The 13,668-nt window shown below is 48.8% G+C and overlaps 4 protein-coding genes across 4 annotated transcripts; 2 read left to right on the top strand and 2 right to left on the bottom strand.

Annotated features, from left to right (window-relative positions):
* Nucleotides 1–761: 761 nt before the first annotated feature.
* On the top strand, nt 762–4,846 carry DEU56DRAFT_948832 (CHAT domain-containing protein; the record flags this gene model as incomplete). The annotated part of the gene is made up of 6 exons (XM_041359090.1): nt 762–843; nt 901–998; nt 1,114–1,243; nt 1,291–1,388; nt 1,443–2,127; nt 2,183–4,846. The coding sequence occupies 6 exons, from the start codon at nt 762–764 to the stop codon at nt 4,393–4,395; spliced, it is 3,306 nt and encodes a 1,101-aa protein (XP_041207814.1). The 3' UTR covers nt 4,396–4,846.
* Nucleotides 4,847–5,263: 417 nt separating this feature from the next.
* Nucleotides 5,264–8,013, bottom strand: DEU56DRAFT_806885 (major facilitator superfamily domain-containing protein). The gene is made up of 17 exons (XM_041353364.1): nt 7,518–8,013; nt 7,443–7,459; nt 7,307–7,386; nt 7,225–7,253; nt 7,139–7,176; nt 7,015–7,090; nt 6,828–6,958; nt 6,744–6,765; nt 6,666–6,689; nt 6,587–6,617; nt 6,514–6,532; nt 6,421–6,464; nt 6,210–6,370; nt 5,775–6,158; nt 5,644–5,724; nt 5,451–5,588; nt 5,264–5,402 (listed from the first exon to the last, which is right to left on the bottom strand). Exons 1-17 carry the CDS (start codon nt 7,748–7,750, stop codon nt 5,390–5,392), a joined length of 1,521 nt encoding a protein of 506 aa, XP_041207815.1. The 5' UTR covers nt 7,751–8,013; the 3' UTR covers nt 5,264–5,389.
* Nucleotides 8,014–8,334: 321 nt separating this feature from the next.
* DEU56DRAFT_981052 (MFS general substrate transporter) lies at nt 8,335–10,803 on the top strand. Its single transcript, XM_041359817.1, has 10 exons — nt 8,335–8,940; nt 9,001–9,081; nt 9,135–9,355; nt 9,418–9,427; nt 9,496–9,508; nt 9,556–9,772; nt 9,820–10,033; nt 10,087–10,277; nt 10,332–10,392; nt 10,445–10,803. Exons 1-10 carry the CDS (start codon nt 8,675–8,677, stop codon nt 10,560–10,562), a joined length of 1,392 nt encoding a protein of 463 aa, XP_041207816.1. The 5' UTR covers nt 8,335–8,674; the 3' UTR covers nt 10,563–10,803.
* A 428-nt stretch (nt 10,804–11,231) lies between these two features.
* On the bottom strand, nt 11,232–13,440 carry DEU56DRAFT_806900 (uncharacterized protein). The gene is made up of 5 exons (XM_041353365.1): nt 12,111–13,440; nt 11,964–12,049; nt 11,696–11,908; nt 11,590–11,667; nt 11,232–11,536 (listed from the first exon to the last, which is right to left on the bottom strand). Exons 1-3 carry the CDS (start codon nt 13,354–13,356, stop codon nt 11,696–11,698), a joined length of 1,545 nt encoding a protein of 514 aa, XP_041207817.1. The 5' UTR covers nt 13,357–13,440; the 3' UTR covers nt 11,232–11,536; nt 11,590–11,667.
* Between the last annotated feature and the right edge of the window lie 228 nt (nt 13,441–13,668).

The raw sequence follows: 13,668 nt of genomic DNA on the forward strand, positions 1-13,668 counted from the left end.
GGTAGTTGAGTCTCCCGCTGCTCAGGAAAACACGACAACTCGATCAACGGTAGACATGTTGCCCAGGTATCGTAAAGACTAATGTGCTACTAATTGTCCTTGTTCCAGGTCGCATTCACTCTCTTCATCACTCATTGTAACGTCTGCCGCGTTCAGCTATATCATCTGAATTCCGTCTCATACACCCGCAAACCATTCCTGGTGTTTCAGTGACACTTTCAGTCATCCTTCCCCCCAATATTTGTTGATGCTAGACAGTATCAGTCTCCTCAGTCAGATAGAACGGACTGAGGGAAAGCGGGGAACAATAAGTAAGTGATATATATATGCGCCGTCCGTGGTTGGCAACGTTGGTATTCCAACCTAACTCCGACGGTTCGTGATTCGTATTGCAACTCAACAATATTTGGCATCGTTTTCACCGGTTTGTATTTAACTTGGGAAATAAACTCGATTCTTCATTTTTCCTTCGTGTGCCAAATGAGTCGTATCGTCCAGGAGTAGCAAACATCATAGAACGCTCAGTCTCGCATAACGTTGGCGTGCCACTTTTTCTGATGTGTCTGACCTCCACATTGCCCACCCACAGGTTCTCCCGTTAATTCTACTCGGTCATCTTTGTCAATGGTCTCAGCGCTTAGTCTAATTATACCAGCGTCTATCCTGCCGAACAGCCCTCAACAACATGGAAATACACGTGTCATCACCTATTACTAGCCTATCCTCTCCTACCGCTCATTCTGTACGCCACTCAATCTCCGATGCACCGTGCTGTTCGTCGTTTGTTTCGTCGCACCATCACGCCTACTACTAGCATTGCAAGGCAATACATCAGACTTGAAGGTGGGTCACTCCGCACCACCTTCGTATCTCTTTGAGATCCTCACACTCTATCTACAGTCAGAAGCGCAAAAAACCTTCAAGTCCCTTCTGAGCGCATACCCGCAGGCATTTACGTGTCCATCAATGTCAACTCAAGGAAGCGCTGGAAATCAACCGTCAGAGTCTTGTCATCCGATAAATCTGTCGCATGGGGAGATTCCATGACCCTGTAAAGTCCCTGAAAACTTTCGGACGCGATTCGAGTACTCATCCTCGGCTTATAGAACACAGGCATCACCTTCATTATCAGTGGAGATCAGAGCGTCCTTTGAGCTCGATCGAATGCTGGGCAATGGTGAAATCGTAGGAAAACTTCAAACATCGTGGGATGAGTTACTCGATCATGGAGATGAACCATTCGGTGAGTAACCTACTTCTCATTCATGCGTATCTACTCATATCCTGTAGAACTGTCCTTCCCACCCATCCGCGGTGTCACTCCCTCACTCATGCTGAAGGCCGCTGTTGTAGATGCTTGTGATAATCAGGAAAGTGCTCTATTTGACGTGGGTGACGCTAGCCTCTGCGGTTAGCTTTTGCTGACGGAATGTCAACTGTAGCCCCTCGTAGATTGCGAGATTGCTCGAGAAACAGATGCGGGCCACGCACGATATACCGAATACATGACCAGGAAGACAGTCTCTCGCCTGAACGATGCTTTACAGCATTTTCGGTCGGTTCTGCACCGCTGTCCGGTCGACCATCCTGACCACGCAGCAGCTCTCACCAACCTCGCGCGGGCCCGCCTTCAAGGCTACATTCAAAACGATCTTCAAGACATTGATACCACCACTTCCCTCTTCCGCGAAGCCCTTGCATTGCGTCCGCAGGGCCATCCCAACCACACATTATCTCTCTTTCAACTCATTTTCGCATTAACCTGGCGCCACAACAAGGAGCGCACCGCCGTCTTCATTCATGAATCCCTGCAGCTGTGCTGCAAGCTACTGCCCCTCTGTCCAGAGGGGATCTACCTTCGTAGCATCGGCGTAGACAGTGAGGTCGATTATGTGATTGCCGAATGCAACAAACTTCCGATCGATGCATCTGACGAAGGGATCCACCTTCGACGAGTCGTGGTCGAGCTCTGCCCTCTGGGCCACAAATACCGTCCCAGGGCCCTCGACATCCTTGCACAGGCAGTTGAGGCACGCTTTAACCAGCATGGCAGCATTGATGATCTAGAAGAGTGCATACAACTTGGTCGTGAAGCCGTTTCTCTGTGCCCCGAGGGGCATTCTGACCGTGATACCTACCTGAACAACTTGTTTCTCACTCCGATCCCGCTTTGATCACCAAGGCAAATCTCATGACCTTGACGAGGCCATCTCCATGCACGAAGAAGCGCTGCGTCTGCGGCCTGTTGGGCACAACAAACGTGATTTCTCATTGGACAACCTAGGGCAAGTCCTCCGCACCCGTTTCAACAAACACGGTGACGTTGATAACATCAACCGAGCTGTCAGCCTCCATCGCGAGGCACTGACGTTGCTCCCACCTGGGCATCCACGTCGTGACACCACGCTTCACAACCTTGCCCTCACGCTCAAAGAGAGAGATGACAAACTGCATGTCATCCAGGATCTTAATGAGGCCATTGATCTGTATCGCGAATCTCTTCGGTCAAAGCAGCTTGATGATCCACAGCGCCATAGACATCTTTACAATTTGAGCTCGGCGCTGTGTTCTCGTTTCACGCAAACTCAGAATGATGAAGATATTGAGGAGGCTATTCGACTCTGCCAAGAATCATTGGAGGCATTGCCTTCACTGCACCCAGATAGATGCTCCAGTCATGCATGGCTGCAACAGGCTTATCTATCTCGTTATAGCATACAACACAAACCCACTGATTTGTCATCTGCAATGGAGCACTCCAGACTTGCATCAATGCACCCTACCCAAGGCTTTCCAAATCGCATTCTATCAGCGTGGCGCTGGATTATTGATGCTGAGGCTTCTGGTCATGAATCTGCGCTCGAGGCATATGCGGTGTTTTTCGAGCTTCTTGACGCACATATCTCAACACGATCATCCACCACTTCGCGGCGTGAAGCTGTCGCCGCCTTCCAAGATGCCAGATCACTGCCTGTGGATGCAGCATCATGTGCCATCCGCAGTGACAATCTCCGATGCGCAGTCGAACTTGCGGAGCAGGGACGTGGCCAACAGTGGTCATTGGCCTCTCGCCTGAGGAGTCCACTCGAAGGCCTCCAGTCCACGAATCCCAACCTAGCTCACAAGTTCTCGGAGCTCAGCAAACATCTTTCTGACGCCCAGGGTTCCGCGGGTAGCACAGACCGAGCCGCTGCGGATCGAGCAGCAACGGAGTATCGGAGACTTACAAGGCAATGGGAAGTTGCAGTAGCTGAAATACGTAATATTCAAGCTTTCTCGCGGTTCCTACTTCCACCTTTGTACGAAGACTTGCAAGTAGCGGCACGCAATGGCCCAGTAATCATCCTCATTGCCAGCCAATACTCATGCAGCGCCATTGTTGTCCCGACGTCAGGGGAGGCCTACCATGTTCACCTCCTGCGCATGACTCTACCACATCTAGAGAAGCTCAAAGACGATTTTGCTACGGCAATCCTGCATACAGTTCGTATGCGCCCAGAGCAGCCAAGGAAGAAGTTGCAAGTGCTCTTGCGGGTAGTGTGGGACGAGATCATGCTACCCATCATTAATGTCCTCCAGCATGACCTGAAATTGCGGCATCGCTCTCGAATATGGCTGTGTCCGACGGCAGCCTTCATGTCCATCCCTCTCCATGCAGCTAACCCCTTCCGAATGAATGCAGATCGCTCTGGGAGCGAGTCATGCCTGGAGGATCTCTACGTCTGCTCTTATACACCCACACTTTCAGCTCTTATTAGAGCTCGGCAGGCGATGAAGACGCGTGCGACTCCGTCCTTCGCGGCGATCGGACAAAGTCAACCAGGCGCAGGGCAAGGTGACGTGCTCCCGGCTGTTGACAGTGAGCTTGAGCTTGTCCATACACTCGTTCCTCCCAACATCAAGTTCACTAACATTTCGAAAGACGAAGCCACACAAGCAGGTGCGCTCAACGCTTTGCAGCGCAACACCTGGGTGCACCTCGCTTGTCACGGCAAGCAAGATCTTGAGCAGCCTTATAACTCATATTTCGCCATGAGAGACAAACCTGTTACGCTGCTCGACATCATGGAGAACAATTCCCCACAAGCTGAATTTGCATTCTTGTCAGCATGTCATACCGCCGTCGGCGATAAGGACACACCCGACGAAGCTATCCACCTCGCAGCTGGACTCCAGTTTTCGGGGTTCAAGAGCGTCGTTGGCACGCTGTGGGGGGTCAGTGACGCTCTCGTAAAACATGTCGTGGAAGCTTTTTACGAGAAGATGTTTGAAGACCTGGAGGATGGTGTCATAGACTGTACGAAGGCGGCCTGGGCACTCAACCGTGCTACACACACCGTGATGACAAAAGTGCCGCTCGAGCAGAGGATGGTTTTCATTCATATCGGTGTGTAGTTCTACGTACGTCGTATTGCTGCGTCTCGTACATATTCACAAGTTGATTATCTGTGATCCACTTTTATCCTGTTTTTTGTAGACATGTCCCTGATACTCTTGCATTCTTGATATCTCGCTTTTATATCCTCTCTCGTGTTATTTTCCCCTAGAATATTTACCTGAGGTTTTGTGTACCCTGGTCGTTCGCAGCTTCGTCTTCTACTTGAGTACATCGTACGAGCCGACTCAGGCCTACTCACGCTTTCTAGTCACCTTCTGCACCATGGAACGAGTACCTTCAACTAACATGCGCACCCATCGTCAATAGCTTCATCAATCCTGGGGCCTTTTCTTGATGTGGCCCATCTGTGCATGGCTAATATCTGAAGCTTGAGACCGAGGATGAGAAAAGTCGTGGATTTGAGCCGCCTAGGACCTGGGTTGATTTACCAGAGACAAGGTAGCCGTAGCCTGAAATAGGCACAATGTTGAATGAACCAGATATTGTCGTTTGCATTTACACGTCATGTCGACTACTGTACCCCAAAACTCTTCGTCTACTCTTCTCTATGAAAGCAGCGCCTCGTGCAAAAATCGGTCAACGACTTGGAGATCGGCCAGATGCGGATTCGGAATCGATCCTTTGGTGGAGGGCAGTTTGGCTGCTCGGGCCACCATCATTAGTACGAACTTTTGGAACTTGTTCTTGAAAAAAGTGGATTGAAACCTAAGTGAGCCTGCCTTACACACTACCAATCGGTCCTTACGGTTTAACGCTACCGTGACAGATTCACTTACATTGCCGAAGAGAACTGATCTTTATCTGATCATCTTTCAAAGTCGCAAGAGCAGTATCATGTTCTTAGTAGATGTTTAATACGAAGTAGCCATAAAAATTGTGCAATTTCAACTGTTATTTAAATTTTAAACCACAAATGAATGGTAGATATTTATTACTCCAGAAGTTAACATATATTCAATTAAGCGACTTGCAATTGGTCAGGCGTATGTTTTAGATGGCATATCTTGTATATTCAGATCAGCGAAGGTTGTGGATGAGTTATGGAGCTCACCTAAACAGCGGACTGGCATCGCCCATGTCCTTAAATTCAGCTCTTCTGCTGTCAGTAATGCCTTCCGCCTGACACTGCGCTTGCTTCTTTTTGTTAAGCCGGCTATAGTCCCACATAGCGAACAGGCTCAGGGAAATTCTGTAGCGGAAACTCGTTAAATGATATTGCAGTCCGAAAAACTGGGGAGGCATACGAGAGAAAGAGGAATCCAATGATAGTGCCATGGCCAATGTGGAAATTTGGTGGGTCAATGTAAATGAATGACGAGCAGATACTAAGACAGGGTTTGAGCGGACGATGTATATTTGTGATGACATGACGTACCCTCCCAGGTTTCCAAGGCCAATGACCATCGCTATCACAACTCCACGCTTCAAGTCGCCTCCTGCATTCGAGCCTGCCCAAGCAAGGTCAACCGCGATGGTTGGATAGACACCAATAGCAGCTAGACAAGCTCCAGTATATGACATGCCCGCATGTCCGCCACAATAAAGCAAGATATATCCCACAATAGACACGAAAGCGCCACCGATGATAAATGGGCCACGAATATTGTACTTGTCAGAGTAGACTCCAACTAGGATTGTGGTAATACAGCCAGCAATAAATGGTGGGGCTGAGAGCAACTGAGCAGCGGTAGCGGAATAGCCAAGCTCGTGGATGATAGTCGGCGTAAAGAGAGCGATAGCGTAAACAGGGACGAGCAGCCTAACAAAGGACTCAGCTCGTGAATGAAAAATAACAGAAGGCAGGGAGTACCCAATATAGATAAGAACTTGAATGTAAGTCTTGTAATCCTTCATGGCCTGCATGACAAATCGAATATGATAGTGAGTGGCGAGATTATTCGCATCCCGTTTGAGCATATCTATCACGAATGCTCTCTCTGTCTCGGTCAAAAATTTGGCCGTTTCGGGATACTAAGAAGTCCAAATAATCAGTGAAATGCACAATAAATGCGTGAACCCACATCATGCATGAAGAAAAAGGAGAGACATGCCACGAGCAGGGTGGCTGATGGAAGATGAATGTCTGAATTGCCTCTGAGATTCAACAGACTGACCAATGCCCTCTAGGAGAAACTAGTAGTGCACGTAAAATGAGTGACAATTCAGCCTGAAAACACGCAAACATACAATCCATTGCCAACCATGCAATCCTCCGACACTAATCAACGAATCACTGATGGCCTATCAATGACCATAAATTACTTACCCCTCCAAATGCTCGATACAATACCTGTATGCATGAACAGGTCAAGCACGACAGCGGGTTGAAACTTTGAAGACTCACGCAAGGAGTCCGCCGAAAGCGCCTGACGACCAAAGAAAACTTAAATAAAATGGAACTCTATGCTTATAATGAAATATTACTCACCTGCGACTGTTGCTGCAGAAAAGAATATGGCAATGCGCTTGGACTGTTCAGAGCGTGGATACCAGAGAGATATGTAGTAGGTCACTCCAGGGAATAATCCCGCTTCTGTCAAGCCAAGGAACAGCCGAGCTCTACCGTCGCATACTTTAATGCGTCAATTTTCACCAGATAGGTACAATCTACGCACACGACTAGAGATCGAAATGAATCAACGAGACACATAAGGGTCATCACAAGACCCCACGCGACCATGATAACCGGTACTAGACTATTGTCAGGCGGTGGGGATAACAGGGCAGAGGTAAACGTACTCCAGCGCGATGGTCTGAATAGCTTCAGCGCAATATTCCTATCCAAACATTGAGAACGAATACGCTGCTTTTGATTTTAAACATACGAGGGGACCTCGGCAAAGCTGTACAGAATCTAGAGGAGGCGCGTTGATATTGCATAGAACAAAAGCACGACATATTACGTACAAAAAAGACGGCCGCAGCAATGTTGTACTTGAAGCCGGTCAAATGCAGGTCTTTAGACATGCCAGCGACTTTCGCGTTTCCTGCCAGTGGTGATGGTGATGAATAGAAAGTATGATGTACATATCCCACCACTTACCGACATTGGCCCGGTCTCTGAAGGCAGCGCGAAATAAGAAGCACCACTAGAGAAGGAGGTATTAAACAGACTCACAAGAATGACAGCATGTACAATAACGACACGAATGGTAACAGATGCCAATCGAGCTTGCGCAGAATGCGTGCTCGTTCTCCTGGGTTGAGCTCCTCGACAATTTGTTTCTCCTCGACACTTTGTTTTTCCTCTATATCAAAGTTTGTCTCGATGCTACCCTTGCGCAATGAGCTCGTGCTACCCTGTGTTAAAGTAATTGAAAGGAAGGACTGGTTAAATGAGTGGCTTGTCATCGGGAGTGTTTATATAAAAGTTTTAACTCGTTCGAATGACTTTAGTGAGCGGTCAGTATGGTGGTGCTGGAGAAAGAAAAAACATGAAACGGAAAACTTGAGACGGAAATATAACGTTACCGTGTGGTCAGACTATCAGGGTAGCCATTCCTTCCTGTACTTGGTCACAGACCGAAGCCTCTTCGGTTTCACTGATTCGGACAAAGTCAAAACATTGCTTCATGGATAACGAACGATTCAATGCTAGTTATATAGCACCAGTCCATGATATCCACAGTGCGTTCCACGTCCATGAAGTTCTAACCAGCTGGAATTTACTGCAGGAGTGCTCATGGGTTGAAATGAAGCAGTGGGTGGGATGAGTGACGTAAATTGTGCCACTGGTCCCGATCGTGAGGAACAGCCGAGTCTGCCGCTGCCCTCCAGTGCCATTTTCCTCTATTGCGATGACCTTGAGGGGACTGACAACACATCGTGGATATTGATTTGTGCGCTCGCCGTTCGCCGACGCGGACAGATACCTATACAGCCTTTGCCATCTTGAGAGGGCCTGGCCATGGAATCTTCTTGGAAAGACTTCGCGAATTCTGAATCTCGTTCTTTCACGATGCACGACTCATCGTCGTGATGAGATTGATGGATTACATCGATTCGCCACCGCCGACCTACGAATTCGGAGAGCCATACTCAGACTTAGGCTACGTAGCGCTCATTCTGGCAAACACTGGGCGCAGTTTTGTCACGCTGGTTTTCACGATCAGGCATGAAGTTTCGTCAAGGACTTAAGGTACATCTTGCTTACGGGCGTATGGCACTCGTAGTACTAAGTATGACTCCGGTCTCACCACATGATTGCTTGATGACGAAGCCATTGCGGATCACTTTCTGTCCGTTTTTTCACCGGGGTCGCATTTTCTAACTACCATGTCTGGAGCCCAAGCAGAGATCGAAAAACTTGACAGCAGCAGCAAAGACCCCGCTTCTCAACACGTAGAGGTCTTTGACCGTCCGACGGGATGGAGGAAATACTACTACCACCCCATCGCCCAGGTGTCGATGCTGGGACTTGTGTGTTTCATGTGCCCCGGCATGTTCGTTGCGCTTACTGGTCTTGGCGGCGGCGGCCAAGTCAACGGTTCTATTCAGGCTAACGCTAGCGCAATTTTGTATTCGACTTTTGCGTTTTTTGGGTTCTTCTCTGGGCAAGATAACATCGTCACTTTTGGCTGCGGGGGCTAATGTTGTCGTAGTTCCATTAACAATGTCCTTGGTCCTCGGCGGACTTTGATGCTTGGAACTTGGGGCTACTCGTTGTACATTGCATCGTTCCTGTAAGTTGATCTGTTAGTCGATCATGTGATTTTACTGAAACATTGCATCTCAGTGCTATTAGCATCCATCCTGGTGCGGGTGCGAGTGCTTTCGTTGTCGTGGCCGGTGCTATCCTTGGTATCTGCGCAGCTTTGCTTTGGACCGCGCAGGGCTCTCTGATGATGGCGTACCCTACTGAGGCTCAGAAGGGCATGTTCATATGTATCAGTTGGGCCATCTTGAGTCTTGGGGGGGTTGTGGGCTCAGCTGTAGCATTCGGGACCAATTTCAAGAGTACGGCGAGTAACATGTTACGTTCATGAGTAGGAGGATATGCTCATATTTTGTACCATCAGTCCAACAGCGGTAAGGAGCCAGGACACATGGCTATGAGCCTGACAGTGGAACTGACCGATTTCGTCATCGTCAGTTAGCAACGGCACTTATGTAAGTCATACGATAGTCTCTTTCACCGGATATTGACGCTTGATTAGGTTTGTTTCCTGATTTTGACCCTCATTGGTGTATTCCTCCCGCTTTTAATGGCAAACCCAGACAAGATGATTCGTACGGATGGGACTCGCGTGGCCCAGGTCCGGCACCCATCTTGGAAGGCAGAGTTTTTCAGCTTGTATGTTGCCCTCAAGACCGACCCCTGGATTATCCTTCTCTTCCCGATATTTTTTGCCAGTAATTACTTTTACACCTGGCGTTCGTACTGTTCTTGGTGTCAATGTGGTTGCTGACAGATCGTGCAGAATACAATGACTACAACGGCGCCATATTTACGATCCGTGCACGGGGTCTCAATAACATCATGTCCTGGACAGCGCAGATCTTTGGGTCCATCTTTATAGGTTGCTTCGTCCTTGATCAGAAAAGGGTCCGACGCAGAGTCCGCGCATTCTATGGATGGATCCTCGTGTTTCTCATGATTTTCGTCGTCCATGTCTGGGCGTTTTTCTATCAAAAGTAAGTCCTCATGCCACACTACAGGTTCAAATATAAAATGAAAGCGCTCCTAGGACATATACCCGCACTGAAGAGGCTGTGAGGAATGCTGACAGGATCGACATCATGGACGACACCTACGCTGCCCATGTCTGGGTCATGATCTTTTATGGCTTCCTAGATTCAATGTGGCAGACATATGCATACTGGCTGATGGGTGCGATGTCAAACGACCCCGCGAAGCTGGCTGTGTTCACTGGCTTCTGTGGGTATCTGAAAGTACGAGTTCGATCCATCTTTCTGACCAAGAACCATGCAGACAAGTCCGTGCAATCAGCGGGCGCGGCAGGCGTCTGGCGTGCTGATGCCGTTGGAATCCCGTGAGTTCATCATTACTACCTATGCGAACAAGCTGCTATACTAGCGCTCCAGATATATGAACATCTTCCTGTCGACGTGGTGCCTGATGGTCGCTGGCATGGTCTTCTCTGCGCCGATGGTATACCTTCGCGTCACCGAACACACGTACGTCGAGGATGAGGGTCTGTGAATGCCCATAATGATTAAGGCATCTATCGTTGGATCACAAGCAGGTTGTAAACCGCGGGCGTGAAACAGATTGAACTTCCAGCGGTTGCGATAAATGACGTGGGCCAACTAGCCCTATTGGCACTGTCAGGGTAGCGATTCATTCCTAGGTCATGATACTGTAGCTTCTTCAGCTTCACTGACAAATATTACATCAATAGCACTGCTTGCCTAGAGTTCATGGATAATGATTCGATGCTGGTTACATACGCCAGTCAGTGGTGACCACTGGGCAGCCCACGTCCTGGACCTCGAGATTTCGTCGAAAACTACTGCACGAGGGTTGCATGAAGTGTGGAAATCAGTAATGTACATCGTGCGAACCGGTCTCAACAAGGTTACAGTAACCCCCCGCCAGATTTACGGAAATGGCCCCATGCCAAGGGGAAGAAGGAAGGCTCATGATCATCGAACTTCAAGTTGGTCAAAACCGGTCGAGACCAAAATTTGACTCTGCAAGTTTCAACTACTGCGAATGCCTAATTGGCTTGTTCCCCGCCCCTCTATCAAAGTTTGACCTTACCGAGTGCGGCTGTAAGGGAAATCAAGCGCTTCCTGTCCCAGCTGCAGAGTACACAGATGATCATTATGATGAGACATCGTCTCACTAGTACTTCTGTGCAGCACCCAACCCCGTTCGAAGGTATCAAAACGATTCGCTGTGACTTAGTACTACTAATACAGAACAATCCGAGCATACACAGCCTTGTAAATCATATCCTCTATCACTAATGTGTCCCAATTGTGCATTCGCTGAAAGCCGAATTCTATTGAACGTGGCGCGCGAAGAAGTGGGCCCAGATGACAACATCCCGATCCATCTCCAACTTGAACGCGACAAACATCGTAAACATCGCAAATATGTCCCGTCTCATGGCATAGCTGACTATGAGCGCCGTCAATGCATCGCCAGCCCGCCTGACATGAATTTAGGTCCTATATTTGAAAAGGGTAAGTTAAGGAATGTCTGCAAAGCAAGGACCTCTCACGAGACGGAATGATGTGACCCGACGCTGGTGCCAGCATAAACACAGTCCATCTTCACAGCCGGCAGCGGCTGACCACTCGTCCCTGTTTAAAAGCTTCAATGCACCGTCATCGTGACCATTCAAGTACCCTACCAGCATGACAATACGGGGTTCCATCTTCCTTGTGGCCCCACCACATCACAGGCGACCACTCATCCACGAGGTTGGCCAGTGTCTGAAGGTGACCATATGCAGCTGGCTGGGGTCCGCGCCGTTGGCGTAGTGCCACGAGAGTGAAGAAACAAGCGAATACAAACAGCACTATCCATAAGTTCAAGATCTGCACGAGTATATAAGGATGCTGCAGCGCCTGCACTTAGATAGTGAATACGAACCTGCATTGGGAACGTATATACATCGATGTTGACATATGCAAGGTCGATGGTGGCGAAGAGCACGAAACAAAGCCCAAATATCCAGTCTATATCGTTAATAATATTTGTTCAGGGACATACATCTAAAGCTAGGTGCGAGTGACTTACGCAGGACAGGCTTTGCAACAAAAAGTGCAAGACAGAGTGGATTGGCGAAAACCGAATTCAGCGGGTTTACCGCCGATGGAATCCCTTTTCGTCCAGTAGCGCATCTCCAATGCCCTTCGTCCCGAATGACGTTTGCGATGAGCTCAGAGCAGTGTAGACAAAGTGTCAACGGTCCCTGGATAGCAGCCAGGTTGACATAAGGCATAATCCACCAATGAGACGTGCCCCCTCCGAACCAGTAATAAAGGCTGTATGAAAAATTGTAATCGTCAGGGAAGAACGACCACGATTTCCAGGTTATGTGATCGAGGATTTCATGCGTATCGTGCGTGTCCTGGATGCGCAGGATGAGGACACCCCATCCAGCGCATGCTACGACAAGACACCAAAGGGAGATGATAACTTTCCGAATGCTAGGGTGCGCATGCCATGCAGAAGGCTGTTTCTCTGATGGCTTCGCTGGTCCTCCATCCATGTCCAAGTCGGACACACCACGCATGCACCGGAAAAGAGCTGGGGTCAATTGCGCGTGGTGGACCAGAGCAGCGGTCAAATCGAAAGGTGAAGAACTCCACGTTAATATCTTGATAGCTCGCATCCCTGACAATGCGATCACCACCTGGAGAAGAAGTGCGACTCCCAAAATCAGGAGAGGTATCCCCATGATAATATTAGTCGCGGGGGTGTCGAGATATTCATTTAAATAGCCGTAGGAAGGTATTGCGACCAGTGAAGCTGAGCTATAGGATATGACGAGGAGGACAACCATGATACCATTAAGAAGAGAACCATTGGGGTTGCTCCATCCACGAGTTGCAGTCAGAAGGCGCAGATTAGAGTTGAAACGAAGCCGAGACTCTGAAGCCAGCGCAGAGCGCAATGAGATGTTGTGTACGAAACCTATGGCTTCGGTGCATAATGTGACGATCAAATTTAGTGATATGACCACCATCTCTTTCCGCAGCGCAGTGCCGCTCTGTCCTGCTGATGTCAAAGTGACCGCACCTTCAGGAGCGGCCGTGATGACAGCGCCTGCAACGATGCAACAGCAGCTGACAATAATTGAGCATGCCACACCAGCGAGGGCATACCTACGACTTGTTAGACTGCGGTCGTAGAAATTGGTCGCAGACTTCAGGTCAGATGTGACCGAGTCAGAGTCATCCAGGTGATTCGGGAGTGCATCATATGCAAGAAGACTAAACGGATCCCAGGTTTTTTTCCTCGGTTTGGGAGCAGTTGCCATGCGGGAGGTGGAGAATGGAGGGGGGAGCACATCATGTACTTGAAGACCGAGTAGTATATAATAACCCTTGGCACAGCCCGATCTGCCTGTGCACGGTGTATGTAAAAAGTCTGATGGGAGGACGATAGGGCTGCTCGATTCTAAAAAGTCGTTGTCAATGGAGTCGTAGGTGCCCTGTTACCGTTCCGAAGTACTTCCACATCGTGGTTTGCGTACAGAACCATGACATGGTTAAAACTTAAAACATGTTATACAGTCTGAAGTTTGAACAACGGTAGACCTTGGGTAGACCCATAAGTTAAGTTGTACTAC

This window comes from Suillus clintonianus (genome assembly GCF_016758775.1).
Source record: "Suillus clintonianus strain FC179 chromosome Unknown DEU56scaffold_41, whole genome shotgun sequence".
Classification (NCBI taxonomy): domain Eukaryota; kingdom Fungi; phylum Basidiomycota; class Agaricomycetes; order Boletales; family Suillaceae; genus Suillus; species Suillus clintonianus.

Coding starts and splice junctions, on each gene's coding strand:
- DEU56DRAFT_806885 (XM_041353364.1), bottom strand. CDS start 7,750: ATGACAAGCCACTCATTTAACCAGTCCTTCCTTTCAATTACTTTAACA. Junction 6,371..6,420: donor CCTTTTTCTTCATGCATGAT/GTGGGTTCACGC, acceptor TGGACTTCTTAG/TATCCCGAAACGGCCAAATT. Junction 5,725..5,774: donor GGCCTTGGAAACCTGGGAGG/GTACGTCATGTC, acceptor ACCCTGTCTTAG/TATCTGCTCGTCATTCATTT.
- DEU56DRAFT_981052 (XM_041359817.1), top strand. CDS start 8,675: ATGTCTGGAGCCCAAGCAGAGATCGAAAAACTTGACAGCAGCAGCAAA. Junction 10,034..10,086: donor TGGGCGTTTTTCTATCAAAA/GTAAGTCCTCAT, acceptor AAGCGCTCCTAG/GACATATACCCGCACTGAAG. Junction 10,278..10,331: donor GGCTGTGTTCACTGGCTTCT/GTGGGTATCTGA, acceptor AGAACCATGCAG/ACAAGTCCGTGCAATCAGCG.
- DEU56DRAFT_806900 (XM_041353365.1), bottom strand. CDS start 13,356: ATGGCAACTGCTCCCAAACCGAGGAAAAAAACCTGGGATCCGTTTAGT. Junction 12,050..12,110: donor TGTTGCAAAGCCTGTCCTGC/GTAAGTCACTCG, acceptor TTAACGATATAG/ACTGGATATTTGGGCTTTGT. Junction 11,909..11,963: donor TATATACGTTCCCAATGCAG/GTTCGTATTCAC, acceptor ATACTCGTGCAG/ATCTTGAACTTATGGATAGT.